General features: G+C 37.3%; 1 protein-coding gene across 1 annotated transcript in view; it reads left to right on the top strand.

Annotated features, from left to right (window-relative positions):
* ADGRV1 (adhesion G protein-coupled receptor V1) overlaps positions 1-14882 on the top strand; it is a 284664-nt gene that overhangs the window by 193784 nt on the left and 75998 nt on the right. Inside the window, exons 85-86 of the mRNA XM_049794659.1 lie at positions 187-303; positions 7599-7777. Of these exons, the coding sequence (XP_049650616.1) occupies positions 187-303; positions 7599-7777 (296 nt within the window). The remainder of the gene's footprint in view (positions 1-186; positions 304-7598; positions 7778-14882) is intronic.

The raw sequence follows: 14882 nt of genomic DNA, 5'->3' as shown, positions 1-14882 counted from the left end.
TGACAGTGTTAAAGGGTCACTTCTTTGGGGTAAATATTAAATGTCCAAGGTATCTTTCCTGAGTCTGTGGAGCAGTAACTGAGTGTATAATTTACTTCCAAACTGAAGATATATTTTTTTCTCATTATTATTATTAAATTAATTTTGTTTAATTCCAATATGCATGTATTCATTTTTTCCCTGCAGATTTCATTTCTGGCCTCTGCTTACATGAGCCAACACCTCTCAGAGGAAAGCTGCTCTGCCCTTGCATCTGTTACCCATTACCTTTACCTCTGCCAGTTCAGCTGGATGCTTATTCAGGTTGGTCTCTTAGTCTCTTTTACCCCTTCCCCCCAAATTCCGGAAAAGTAACTGATACTTAGACTGTGTTTCTATTATATCATAGTGTATGTATCTCTGCAATTCAATGCTACCAGGGATGCAAAACATTACATGGTCTTTATTAAACCTAGAGTGTCACAGCTCCAAGGGTAAATATTCAAACCCTGTAAAGACTTTTTCCACTATTATCCATTACAACTGTCTAAGAATTTCCACATCTCACTTCATACTGTAGAAGTTACTGTCTCAAAACACTGAAGAACTGTTTTAATTACAGATAATAGATTTTCTAAGCATCTCTTATTTGGTCTTTTGAAACAGTCTCTTACAGATAAAATGTAAGTGTAAAATGCACTGTAATTTTTTGACTCAGTAGCATTTTAGTCATTGGACTTGTATAATATGACAAATATCCCTTCATAAGTTTGCATTAAAATAAGGAGTATATTCATTCATAAATATTGCCAGAGTTTTCACAGAACTGTAGAATCATTTAGGTTGGAAAAGACCTTTAAGATCACTGAGTCCAACCATTAACCCAGCACTGCCAAGTCCACCACTAAGCCATGTCTCCAAGCACCACATCTACCCATCTTTTAAACACCTCCAGGGATGGTGAGTCCACCACTTCCCTGGGCAGCCTGTGCCAATCCTTGACAACCCTTTTGATGAAGAAATTTTTCCTAATATCTAATCTAAACCTCCCCTGGAGGAGCTTGAGGCTGTTTCCTCTCATCCTATCACTTGCATCTTGGGAGAAGAGACCAGCACCCCCCTCGCTACAACCCCCCTTCAGATAGTTGTAGAGAGCGATCAGGTCTCCCCTCAGCCTCATCTTCTCCAGACTAAACCCCAGTTCCCTCAGTTGCTCCTCTTAAGTCTTGTTCTCTAGACCCTTCACCAGCTTCGTTGCTCTTTGGACGCATTATAGAACAGTAAATGGTGTAAAAACCAATTGAACTAATGTGGGAGATGATGAACAATGAAATTTGTTATGGAAAACTACCAGCTGTAAGTTAGTCAAAATAACAAGCTGTCAGGTTATTTGGAAAATACATTATCATGTCTTTGTCTAGAAACGTATATTTAACACTAATGCATGAATTATGCTATTTGTTTCTGTTATTTTAATAGGATTTGTCCATAGCACATTTATTATAGCATACAGCTTGCTATATACAGCTCCATACATTACCATACAAATCCTTCAATAAGCAGGTTGTCAGACAAAACCAAGAATTGCAAGTTAGGCTATGTATCTAAATACAACTTTCTTTCCCAGTGACATCCATGTAGTATCTGGCATTTTCCTGGGATTATGTCAAGGTCACCTTCATTGAGAAACGTAGCAGCCTCTCTAACAGCTCCACTGTACTTGGTCTTAGCAAGCTACAAGTAGGTGGTCTGTCATGTACACTGCTGCTGCAACTGCTTGTAAAAATGGAGCAGGGAGCTCTAAAGTGCTCTGTCTCTAGTGATACTAATACTCTTTCTATTCTTGATGTTTTTCCTGAATTTATACAGTTAGCAAGATTAAATATTCTCTCCAGTGGATGTTACTTTCTACTGTCTCAATACAGATTTTTTCTGTGGTACTTCCCCTTCTCGTAGCTTGGCCTATGACTTTCTCTTAGGTTAATGAACCTAAATTATTTTGTGTGCTGTAGATTATATTCTTCTTTACAGGTGATCATTCACCTCATTCCTAAGTCACTTCAGATCTCTTGAACATTTGCTATTTTGGACAGACAAATAAATGCTTTTAAGTTTCCGTTTTACTGGGATATCTCATGTTTTGACTGCTCAGTGTTTGGTAGTGTTTCATCTTCCCATCCTACGTGTGCTTCATTAGCTTCATTACATTAAGTTGCAAAAGGATTCCCATTTCAAATGCTTGCCCTTCCAAGACAAAAAATTGGATGACTGTTAACAGCTAGTCGTTTTTATGGCTGTTAGCTGAAATCCATTGTTATTTTTGTTGGAGTAGACTTTGGCCAGGTCCTAAGAACTTACAAGTCCCTTTGCATTTATGGAGCCTCCGGCTTGTGTTAGTCATGAAGACTCTTCATGCAAATCTGAAGGGACAAAAGTGCTTAAGAGGGAATCCTTTGTAACCTGCTGAGTGATGAGCTGACAAGAGCTGCCAGGACTAAAACTCAGGGTGTAGGGGATTGCCCCTTTTTGTAGGTGAAGGTCTTCAGCTGTGAATAATTCCTGAAGTTTGAAAGACACAAAAGGAAAGAAATCATCTGAAACATAGATCAATGCAGCCTTCAGCCACAATTTACTCCTCTTGACTGAGAATAGGTCCTGAATTTATATTTCTTATTGCAGAGTGAGGAAGCAATGTCAGGGCACTAAAGGAGTGCCAGGCTCATCTCTGTGCTTGAATTGGTCTCCATGACAATATTAGCAAACCTTGCAGATCCAAGGGAAAACCAGACTGATTTCGGAAGTCTAGATGCTATTGCTATCTAAATGGCAGATTTAAATGCCTGGAAAATGAATGTTTGTATTTCTCAGCATGGTATACTTAATACACATGACTTGATTTGGAAGGCCCAATTAATAATGTATTTATAATTAAATGGGACTTTAATGCTTCTGTGTGGGGAAAAAGCAAAAATATGCAAACAGATTCTGTGTCACTCATGCAGTCACTCTGCCCTCTGTGAGGCCGTATAGCATAGTGCATATGCTTGATCACTAACTCATTTTATACAAATCTGCTAGCGTCAGTCTTGATCACTGCATACAGAAATGGGTGAATGTGATAATCAAGTGCAAGCATTGTGCAGATATGTGCAGATATGTAGAACTGAAACATCCAGAAAATCCAAACAATTTTAAGTTCAAAGGTTAAGATCTTCAAATTAAGATCAAAAGGTGGTGGAGCGACAATTCCAGGCAACAAAAGTCTATAGGAAACCACAAATTTAACAGTACAGTTGGACCTATACATCTTCAATTCTGCAGTCCAGATCAAAGATCTTCACTTCCTAGACTCTAGGAAAACGTCCTTACCTTTTTGTCCTAATCTTTCTGTCTTCTGCATATTGCTAGGTATAGTAATTATACTCAGCATTATATAATATTTTAATAGTAGTTACAACATCAAAATCTATAGCTTTGTATTCTAATTCTTTTTCAATTTTTAGCTTCTTGTATTTATAGGCTTACATTCAGTATCAGTATTTGTAGTACTTATGTAGCTACTACCTGCATATAGACTGAAATGCAGGAATGGAAAGGACCTCAGAGATTACCTGGTCCATTTTCAGAGTAGAACAAAGGCCACATCAAATCATCCTTGCTTGTCCAATTATTCCTGTCCCTTTGTATTGCATTGTCTTGTTTCTTGGCTTTTATAGAGAGAGTCTTGTAAATTGCAGAATGTTGATAACATTACCCAGTTTTTTAAGGATAAGGCTTTTTTTACTGCAGAAGGAAAGGAGTAAACAAGGTGCAAATGACTTTGTGCCAGCAGAGAGAGCTTAGCCTGAAATATTTGCCTTACACTAATGTCTGAAATTCAAAAGTCTTCCTCCTGACAAATGTCCCTACACACAAATGTACACTGCTACAGAATAAGCCTGTGTTTTCAAATGCAGTCAGTGCTTTCATCTTAGAAGCACACTCTAAGGATGCCTTTCTGTATTCTCTTGTTCTTCCCATGACAAATCTTCAGTATGACAACCATTTCTCAGGAAATATAATTTTCTTCTTTTAGCACTTTCTAACTTGTTACAAAAAAAAGTTAAAAGCTGTATTTTGAAGAAAAAAATTAAAATTGTGTAGTTCTCTATTGCCAGTTCTGACACAGAGTAAAATTATGGGAAAAGGTGAACTCGTTGTACTTTTTTTGAGCCATTGCTACAGTGGAGTAAATCAACAGCAGAAGTGGCAGTTCAATAAGCAAACCAGAGTGAATGTCATGAGCTTGCTGTCACCCATATCTGAATCCTCCTCCTTTGTGCATTTAATGGCACTTTAAATTTTCTATAAATTTATTGCAGACTTGTAAGACAAGTACTTAACTTACAATAAGTTTAATGCTTATTTTTAAGAATTATTTATGGACTGCTTAACAGCATTGAAAAAGGAATTATATGAAAGTATGCAATCATTCTGAAAGTGAAAGCTGTGCCCATTCCTAAAAAAGAAGGAAGAAGGAAAATGGAAGTTTTCCCACTGAGTTGGGAAAGACTTTATTTAAAGTATTTTACAGCTAATATTTACTGGATATCCACAGATTATCACTAAAGATAAAGGAATGAATAAATAAAGAAATAAATAAAAGCACCCCAGTTTTGGGAAGGCAATTTAAATTGCCTCATTCTAAAAGAAAAAAGCTTCACTGAAGTTCTCATTGTCTCATTAGCATGTTATTTGAATTTGTAATTGTTTTGCATTCTACATCAGAACAATCACAACTTGTACATTTGTTCTTCCACCTGAGCAGCTGGGAAATGGGCTGTACATTTTATTCTTCTGTAGAACTGGTTATTGTTGCAGCATGGCAACAGGAAAGGATTTGCTAAAATTAGCTCCACTATTTGTCTTTAATTGATTAAATTTTGGAACATCAAAAGGGGTCGAAGACAAGAACTTCTAATTATCAAGACAGAAATGTCACTGCGCAGGAAATGGCTCACTATCCAAATCCACTTACATCTTTGCAGCAGCACTGGTGTTAACGTGTTCTTTGCTGATAAATGAGGTGAGATAGGTAAATATGGCTAAACAAACACAGAGCAAGGACATGAGGTACAATTTCTTAGAAGGCAATCTCAGTTGGATGACTGAGAACAATGTTCACCAGATTGTCAGAATTAGTAGAACCAACTGAGCATAATGGCATAAATCAGTTCAAGAATTTTGCTGCCTGGAAATGCTGATAGTGAAGCACAGCCTAGTCAGGACTACAAGGGCATGTGATTTGAAGAATGTTTATTGGCGTAAGGTGACAAACAGAATCTTGACTGGGTTTTCAATCCCATATAAAAGTTAAGAGAGGAAAGGACTTTGTAAGGGAACAACCAAATCTCTCCGCAAACTGTGAATTTTTTTTTTCAAATATAATTTTCATCTGTTTAATGTTTTCTTCCTGTAAATGTCTGACAATGGAATTAATAGTTTTTCCGTGTTCTTTCAACCTACACAAGACAGTTACAATTATATGGTAGGATATTCCTGTGTTCTTTTAAGGAAAACAAACTTTGCCTTTGTTCACATAGCACCAATCACCAAATGGAAATAAAAAAGGCCATAATAATTACTATATAGTTAATATAATTACTACACTGGACATATTTATAAAATGTCATTCTCTAACGGAGCATTTAAAATGCTTACTAAACTAATAGTTGTTTTTGAAAACAAGTTGTTAGCATATGCAATGTGCTTTATGATTCATACTAGAAAGTATTGTATATGCATGCTATATAAATCATAGAAAAAAAACCTGTAATAATTAACTGATGAGACTTACATAGGGAATCCACAAACCACTAATTAAGTACTTGATTGTGAAAATTCAGGCTGTCTGAACAAACTGGTAGACAAACCTTTGGCTGAGGGGAATCTGCAAAATTTTAAAAACACAATTAATCACTTTGCAATTGTCTTGTCACTGTATATGGATTTTACCAAATCCTAACAATAAACAGCTGCAAATTAAGCATATAAATCAACATTATTTGATGATTTCCATGTGTAGACAACAGAGAGAGATAAGTATGATTGGGTGAGGATCAATGAGTGCCTGAAGATGTCTATCCTCTCTCCATTGGCTGTCAAGACAGGCTAGAGGCACAAGCTTGAATTAAATGCCCTCTAGACAGAACAAGACAAAATTAATTTCGCATTCACCCCATATAAAAGGCCAGAAATAATTATATAACATGCAGACCTGTAGCTGGTGCAATATGTTTGAAGTGGAGGAAGTGAAGAAATATTTTGCAAACCATATTTTTATTATGGATAATTTAAGTGTTTATTAGAAAGTAGTAACGTATGTAGATGTACATAAAAAATGCTCAGCACATAGGAAAGTGCTTCTACTTTTAAGCTCTCAAAGAAAATGCAAAAATCCAAGCAAAACTCTAAGTATTTGTTTTACTTGAAGGGTTTCCTTACTCATAGTACCAGTTCTTTCAAGAGATTTCAGCTATTCCACTTCTTCGTTTTGATTCATACATGAATTTAAATTCTTAGTTATGCCATTTGATGATGAGCTGATCACAGGAAGACAAAGATTGCTGTAGAGATGCATGTGAATTTACATTCACTTATTTACTTTTTTTTTAAATCAAACTCTTATACAAATATTACACAGAATCACAGAACCATTGAAGTTGCAGGGGCATCTTGAGACTGCCTAGTCCAACACCCTGGCTCAAGCAAGGTCAGCTATGGCAGGTTGCACAGGACCACCTTCAGTTAGTTTTTGGTTATCTCTAAGGATAGAGACTCCACAACCTCTGTGGACAGTTTGGCCCACTGTTTGACCACCTCCACAGTAAAAAAGATCTTTCTTGTGTTCAGATGGAATTTCATGTATATTAATTTGTGACCATTGCCTCTTGTCCTGACATTGGGCACCACTGAGGACAGTCTTGTTCCCTCTTCATCACTCCCTCCCATCAGGTGTTTACACACATGGATAAGGTCCCCCTGAGCCTCCTCTTCTCCAGGCTGAGCAGTCCCAGCTCTCTCAGCCTCTCATTATAGGAGAGATGCTCCAGTCTAATAATCATTTTCATGGCCCTTTGCTGGACTTGCTCCATGTCTTTGCTGTACTAGTGAGCCCAGAACTGGACCACAGTCAGAACTGTTGGAAGGAGGTTAGTGCATTTCCTACAAGAAGATACACAGAGGTGAAAACAATAAGAAAAGATTCAGTACCGATCAGATTTAGCAATGTTATATCTTTTCTGCAAAGGTATGGGAATCCAAGGAGAAAGCTACTTTTGCACCACAAAGCTATTTTTGTGCCACAAAAAGTGTTTTCTACTAAACAGGGTCTCTCTTCCTCTCTGATGGTCTAATTCCAAATCTAACAGTTAAATAAATAAGCATACTTCTTTTATGATCAGTCTCTTGATTACTTAAGAGAAGAAAATGAGAACAAAATATTTATGCTGAAAAATGTTTACATATACACATATGCTGGGACAGAAATATGCTGTATTATGACTTTCAGAGTGATCTGGTTTTGGGGATAGCTAATCATCCACCAAGTCTACTGATTAATATTCTTCATTATTCTTCAGGCTGTTAATTTCTGGTACGTCCTGGTGATGAATGATGAACATACAGAACGGCGCTATCTGCTTTACTTCCTTTTGAGTTGGGGTCTTCCAGCTTTTGTTGTGATCCTACTTTTAATAATCCTGAGAGGAATCTATCATCACAGCACAGCACAGATTTATGGCCTTGTCTACAGTGATCTGTAAGTTTTCCTTTAAAAGAGCAAGAGCTATCTGTTGTACTCTCTATATTGTTTTATATTTAATTTGCTTGCATGTAGAGAAGGTGATATGCGTACAGCCAAATAAGGGGTAGTGGGGTTCTTCATTTGATAGAGATGAAGCAAGTATGTCACTCATATAAAATTCAGCACTTTCCGAGCAATTGGGCCTTGCTCCAGTTTCTCCACAGTTCCATCCTGGGCTGAGCATCGGCAGAGCCAGATCAAGCACGTCTGCTTTGTGGGTAAATTATTTATTCTTTTCTGAGCCTCTGCAATTCCAGGGTAAAAGATAGAAATGGCTACTGCTGCAGAAGTGAGCAGAAGAGATGTTTTTCCTCCATTTCATTTCTGTATTTAAAAAAAACACAACACCAAACCAGGCCTTAACCCCCCATCTCTTAGATTATTAAATATATTCTCTGCTAAACAATTTTATTACATTAACATGTCAAATATATTTCCTGAAGTCTTTCTCTTGGAATATTGAATATGTTATATTCCAAACTGTTCCCACTTTGAGCATTGCTCTAATGACAATAATTAACACAGCACTTTCAAAGCTATATATAACCTCAGAAAACTGTCCTAATTAAAACAATACATCTTCACAGAACTTGAGACATTTAAGTGTGAAGATACAAAGATAAATATTTCTGTTGTCCTTCCCTACCTCTTCTACTCTGGCCCCTTTTCTGGGAAAGCTAATCTATGATAATAGCTATTCTAGAATATGTGGCTGTTATACTTATCTACTTTTTGCCATAATTACATGCTTCATGTGCAGGAAGGAGTAAACACACAACTTCTTTTTAAAATAATAGAAGAATGTACGAATTCTTTTTATGAAACTTCTTATTAAGGGGTAGACCCAAACCAGGAGAATATCCATCTGTCTTTGATAAAAGAGAAGGATACAGTGTGCGTCATTCCATTATAACTGAACAAAATTCAGCACAGTGGTTTTTTATCATACAAAGGGAATTACTGTGAGAAGTAGATACTGGAATTCAGTATCTGTGTGTTTGAGTATATGAATATACCTGTATATGTGCACTTACAAATATTACTTGTATATACACGTATATGTGTATATGTGTACGGTGCATGATAAGCAGGGATACCTGATTTAGATCTAAATGATCTACACTGGGTACTACAAGCTGCCTAGCCATGTTAGCCAAGGTTTAGTCCCACATTAATAGACACCGGCTCTCAACTCTGAAGAGTATCTGAGGTCCACAATATCAGACACAATATCATTTCTGATATTCATGCTACATCAGAGAGTGCTGCATAGCTCTATACATCCCATACACATCGATGTTTCTTCGCAGAACATGGCGAACAAGAGTATTGTATTGTTCTTCATGGTAAAATGCTTCTCTGTGCATAGTAAACACAAGAAATGTGTGTAGCATAATAAAGTCTTCTGATTGCAATCAGACAGTGAGCTGATGGTATCATTATGCAGTGGACCACAGTTTCACAGTTCTTTTCTTTTGATGTACATGTCTCATACAAAAAAAAAAAAAAAAAAAAAGGAAAAATCCCTAAGTTCTGATAAAATTATTAAATAGAGAAAAATTACTCAGTCCGACTCGTTTGCCCAAATTAAATATTAAACTTTTCCAGCATTTTATAAAAGTGGGCAAATGCCAGAAATCATTCCAAACTTAGTGAGCATGCAGCTTATTCCCACTCAGTCAATGTGAACACTGTAAGGACGTATCTGCAAGGATTTTCACAAATAGCATTGATGCTAATTCCTAACTTGAAGAGCACTTTAAAAGTTGCTCTTAATTATACAAAGAGGACTTTCAAAGCCAGAATGTAGGAAGGAGGGCAGATTCAACTACATCAGTTGGTTTGTTTTCTCCAAACCAGGATGTAGCAGCGGAAAAAGTAACAAGGAGACTTCCAAAGTCAAGGTCATTGCATACTAACTTAAGAATCAGCCTCAGAAATAGTTTGAGAACAATGGTGTGCTGCTTAGGAGTTCATTTCATGTGAGAGCTGGAAGACTAGTTAAAGTGACAAAAGCAGCGAAGCCTGTTATCTTAGCTCTCTCCTAAGTGATCACTCCTTCTGGCAACTCATTTTTGCATTACTGTTGTGTCTGACCAACTCTTTTGTTCCTAGCCAGAATGCCATAGGCACAATTGATAGACAACAGGATGCCTGTGCTGAAAGAACTTCATTTTATGCTTGTACTGAACAAAAATTATTTGAGCTGTGTTGGATTTTGTGCTTCAAAAGAAGTGTTATAACAGGGTCTTCTCTCGGATATGATGAATTCTACACACAAGTGCATATATTTTGTACCATAACTCCCATAACATGTCACAGTGTGAAACTAACAGGCTGCTATGGTGATAACTAGTATACATATTGGTGATTATTTTCACAATTAGAGGAGTTTATGTATGGCATGAACAGTGCACTCTTTGGCATTATGTGAATTTTTTTATGATACTGGTAAATTTTTCTGTATCAATGCCCCCAAGTAGCACAATTTTTTTTCAGATCCTAGCTCAACAATGTGTGAAAGAGCTAACTGCCAAGAAAGGGCTCTTTTACTCCTCCCTTTGCTAATTCCCCCATTGCTCAGCTGAAGAGGTGAAAGGCTGTTTGAATAGGACCAGAAAAGTTGCTGATGAAAGGCATATGGACATAACTTGAATGAAAGAAGTAATAAGATGGGCATTTGCATAGGATGGGTTTGAATGGAGGAAGAGCAGTCTGTCTGGTTATCTGTAAAGAAAAATGTGGAGGTTCTATGAGTATCTGATACAATACCTTTACTAAGGAAAGTAGTAACATTTCATCCCCTCTTAAAAATATGCATTAGTTCTCATGTCTTCTTTTAAAAAATAATAACAAGTTATTTCAGATGCAGGTGTCTATAACTGCACCTCTGTTTAATTTCTGTGTGTAATACCATTGGCTCAATCATGTCATGAAACTTCAAAGTAGGGGCATTCTCTGTGTGCAGCTGACTTGTATCCAGCTGGCTTGGATAGGCATTTTTCATCTATCCTGTTCTTTACTTTTGTGTTACGGTAAAAGTCTTACACAAAGGTTTGTCAATGTTTGTAAATGAAATCTCTAATGGGTGTTTAAATTACAAGTATATTGTCTACCCTCGTCTCTAATAACCATGCTTTAAAATATATATCCTTGCTTAAGAATTGCCACGATGGCTGAAGCATTCGTGTTTTTCAGTGATAAGAGGCAGGCGTCAGCTCCTTTCAACTGGCTAATAACTGAAATTTGAATGAAGCTCTGAACTAGATGGTTCAAAATCACTCTATAAAAAAAAAGTGTATTATTCTTCTATATTTCTGAGTTTTTATGTCATACAGACAATTTTCCAACCCCCGTTTGAATTTGCTGCAAACTCTGTCTACAATAACTTCTAAGGACAAAAAATACTACCATTTAGGTACATGCTGTTTATAAAAGTATTTCCTTTTGTAATTTATTATTACACTGAATGTCACTCTGACTTTGTGTTGTGACATAAGGAGAGACTTCAGGATAACCTTTCTCTTCCATTTGTTTTGTGTTTTTTTTTTTTTCTTATCTCCCATCTGATTGTCTCTTTCAGGATTATAAAACAAACCCATAATTTGTATTTCTTTGCAGGAGTTGTTAATGCCCTTGCACACTTTAACACCCCGCTTCTACTTCTGAGAAGTAGTTTTCTTGTTGAATAAGAAAAGCTTATGAACAAATGAGTTTGCAGCAAGACAAGAGTTCAGCTTAAAATAAAATTCCAAAGCTCACTGTGGTTCCCAGACTTCAGACAATTCAACATTTGCTGCTGTCCTGGTATATACAGCTAGCCAGTCATGGCCTCATTTCTGAAAATTTTTTAGCTCATGTTCTCAAAGTGAGTTTAATCTTAGCAATATGTTTAAACTGAGTAGTATATTTCTAATAGGTCTCTTAAAGTACAAAGACACATTTCACCTGATATGGTGGAAAGCACGGGCAGGCAAACTGAAACCGTACATATTGGCAAAGAGAGGTGTAATGTGCTATGGAGAGGTGAAGAGAGGATTGTGAAGCATTACATAAAATCTAGCTCCCACCAGTTTCATCACTGTCTCATTGGTGGTTACTTTGAAGAATAGTGTCAGCAATACCTGTCTACCACGTACCTTTAGAGGCACTGCATCACAGGGGATTTACAGACTGCAGACAGTTCTAGAAACCGATGGAGGTATAGATATAAAACCTCAAACTGGTGAATGACTTGAGACTAGCAACAATTCCATCATCTTTTACGGAGGACACTGGTTTGGGGTGCATGACACCTTACAGCTCTTACACTTACAAAACAAAGAAGCAAGCAAAAGAATTTCTAATATGGGAATCCTGGACAATGAAGTAGCTTTCTAATTTCTCATATAACCCTGAAAATTTAATTGTCCACACTTGGATACAAGTAAAAATTTCAACACCCTTTGAAGTCAGTGGAACTGAATGGGTGGCACCACACCCATTCACAGGGTTTTGCCTTAACTCATGTCTTGCTGAGATCAGAGGCCAGAATTATTTAATTACAAGTATCAGCTTTTGTTCAGTCATGAGCTTAGAGATTAATTACGCTACATTCACTGGACTTGTACCCAAGAGATTGTCCAGAGCAATAATAGTTGTTATAAAAAAAAAAAAAAAAAAGTGCTACTCTAAAATTGGCCAGAATCACAGCTCAGAGGAGCCTGAACTTCTAACTCACATGGGTGATTTGAAAACTGTTACCTACAATAGCATTAAAGTATGTCTTTTATAAACTTGAGAAGTACTCTTGTTGCAGCTTTAAGCTTTGAGTCTGACTAGACCTTCTTCTTGAAAGTGAACTCCCCTAAGAAGGCCAAAGGACTGTTTTTATTAGAGTATAAACTAAAAGAAGTAATCTTTGAAAAGGAGAAAACTGGAAGTGATTATACATGACAGAATACAAATTTAAAAGTTTGTAACCAAATATCTCCCTGTCCACTGTGTCTTTGCAAAAGCGGGTCAAGCTGGTTTTCAAGCATGGCTTTTGTCAAGCTTTAGCCTACCTTTTTTAATTGAAGAAAACTGTATAGTTTCCTCTAGTTCCCAGTTTTTTGGCCATGTCGGAGACATGGCTGTCTGCTCCTTGCAATTTTAAGAGCTCTTTTCCTTCTGCCAATCCCTCCAGTTTCTAGAAGTGTCTCTTTTTTAGCTGGATCATTTATTTGCCCAAGGGAAGAATGATCTCCCCGCTCAGGAGGTCTCACCTGATTCATTTTCCTCTTTAAAATCCCCTGTGGCAAACAGCACAGAAGAACGACATGTACCATTACAATACTTTAAAATTATAGAAGTATCTGTGTATTTGGTTTCAGTGATAGTGATATGATAACATCTCACAGCAGAAAAAGGCTAAGTTAAATGTTCTCACAAATATATCTTCCCTATATCATATCATCTGCCATGATGATATCTATGAGATATAATGAAAAAAGATTGTCCAGCAAAATCCCTTTCTAGAAAAAAATAAACACTTCTCTCTCCTCTACAGTCTAGCCCAAGGCAGAGATTTTTCCAGCAAAGTCACTGGATCTGTGACTGTGCAGCCACATCCAGGGGACAGGAGAACAGAAGGCTATAGAAAGCTGGAAATTATGAACTTTTTTCTGTGACTAAGAGTTACAGCTCTTCCTGTTACTCACACTGAATTTTCTCTGAATCAAGCTCTTACACGCAGACACAGCATGGGGCACAAATTAATGTCTAGGAGCCATGGCCAACACTATTTAGAAAAAAACTTCACAGAAAATGCGTTCCAGTACCAGTTACATAGCAATGGGTCAAGGGCACTTTGTGTACCCTCACATGAGAGGGAGTCAGACCTGGATTTCAGACAAAACAAGCAGTGCAGTTGCTGTCTGAATGCTCGGTTTCCTTAAGCAAGTCACGCCCTGCTGCGTTGTAACACAAACTAGCAATGAAATAGAAAAATGGTGACAACTAATGGTCTAAGATATAGACTTAATTGTTGGGGTTTTTAACACCTGTATGCTGAGAGCTGTACAATGCACAAAAATAGAGGTAGTCTACACTTCGAAAGATACCCTCGTGGTGAAGCACAGATGCTAGCCAGGCTAGCAGGGTTTGCATTACTTCCTAGTGTAGTGAAGTGGAAGGCTTGAAAGAAGCACAAACCTGTAAATGATTATGCCCTGCTTGTATCTTTGGTGTTACACAAAGTGCGTAAAAGTTGCACGTTATGAGAAACATTTACTTTAAAGTCTTGCCAGGTCTGGAAGTTTGAATAATAAGGCCCATCAAAGATTTCTTAAAGAAGTTTTAACTCAGAGGAATAGGTGGAAAGATGGGGACAGTCTAGACTCAGGGCTCAACCTGAACAAAAACATAAGATATGATAACTCGTGACGTGTTGTCCAAGTACTTCTCCAAGGTTCATTTGCTTTCATGCTGTTGTAAGGATAAAATCTTCCTGAAGCAGATGTCCAGACACTACTTTTTGTTAAGTTTTATTTCAAGGGCTACAGCCCTGCAACTTCTGCCTGCACTTACAAGGAGAACCCCGTAAACCTTAATTATTTGTTACAGACAGAGCCGTGCTTTCTCTCCAACCGAACACCTGCCAGGCTGGTGCACTGACTCTTAACCCAGTCAAAATACTGGCCCCTGCTTTGGGTCTCACCAAGTTGTATGACTGTTTCACTGCTGGCACACATTCTGGGCACAGATCCCTGGCTTGCTAGCTGTTCCCTAAAATGGAGCCCTGCTTTCTTAAACCCAAGGACTTGTGCCACTACCAGTAACAGGAATTTTTTAGCTTGAGTGAGCTAATTTCTGTCCAAGTATTTGGATGAAGTCTCATGTACTTCTTCCCATATTACTTCAAAAGCGCTGAATTTAGTCCTGAGTCTTAGAACAACATGCTTGAAACACTATACTTTTACAGGCAGGAATAGCTAAGAAAATAGCTAAGAATAGCCAGAAAAAGCATTCAGGGATTTTAATTGAACTGTCAGATGTGCTAAGAGGAAGAGGTTTTGAATGACAAATGGATGTGGAATTC

Source organism: Accipiter gentilis, chromosome Z (assembly GCF_929443795.1).
Source record: "Accipiter gentilis chromosome Z, bAccGen1.1, whole genome shotgun sequence".
Classification (NCBI taxonomy): domain Eukaryota; kingdom Metazoa; phylum Chordata; class Aves; order Accipitriformes; family Accipitridae; genus Astur; species Astur gentilis.
Note: the sequence above shows the minus strand (reverse complement) of the source record. Positions and strands in the feature narration are given on the sequence as shown.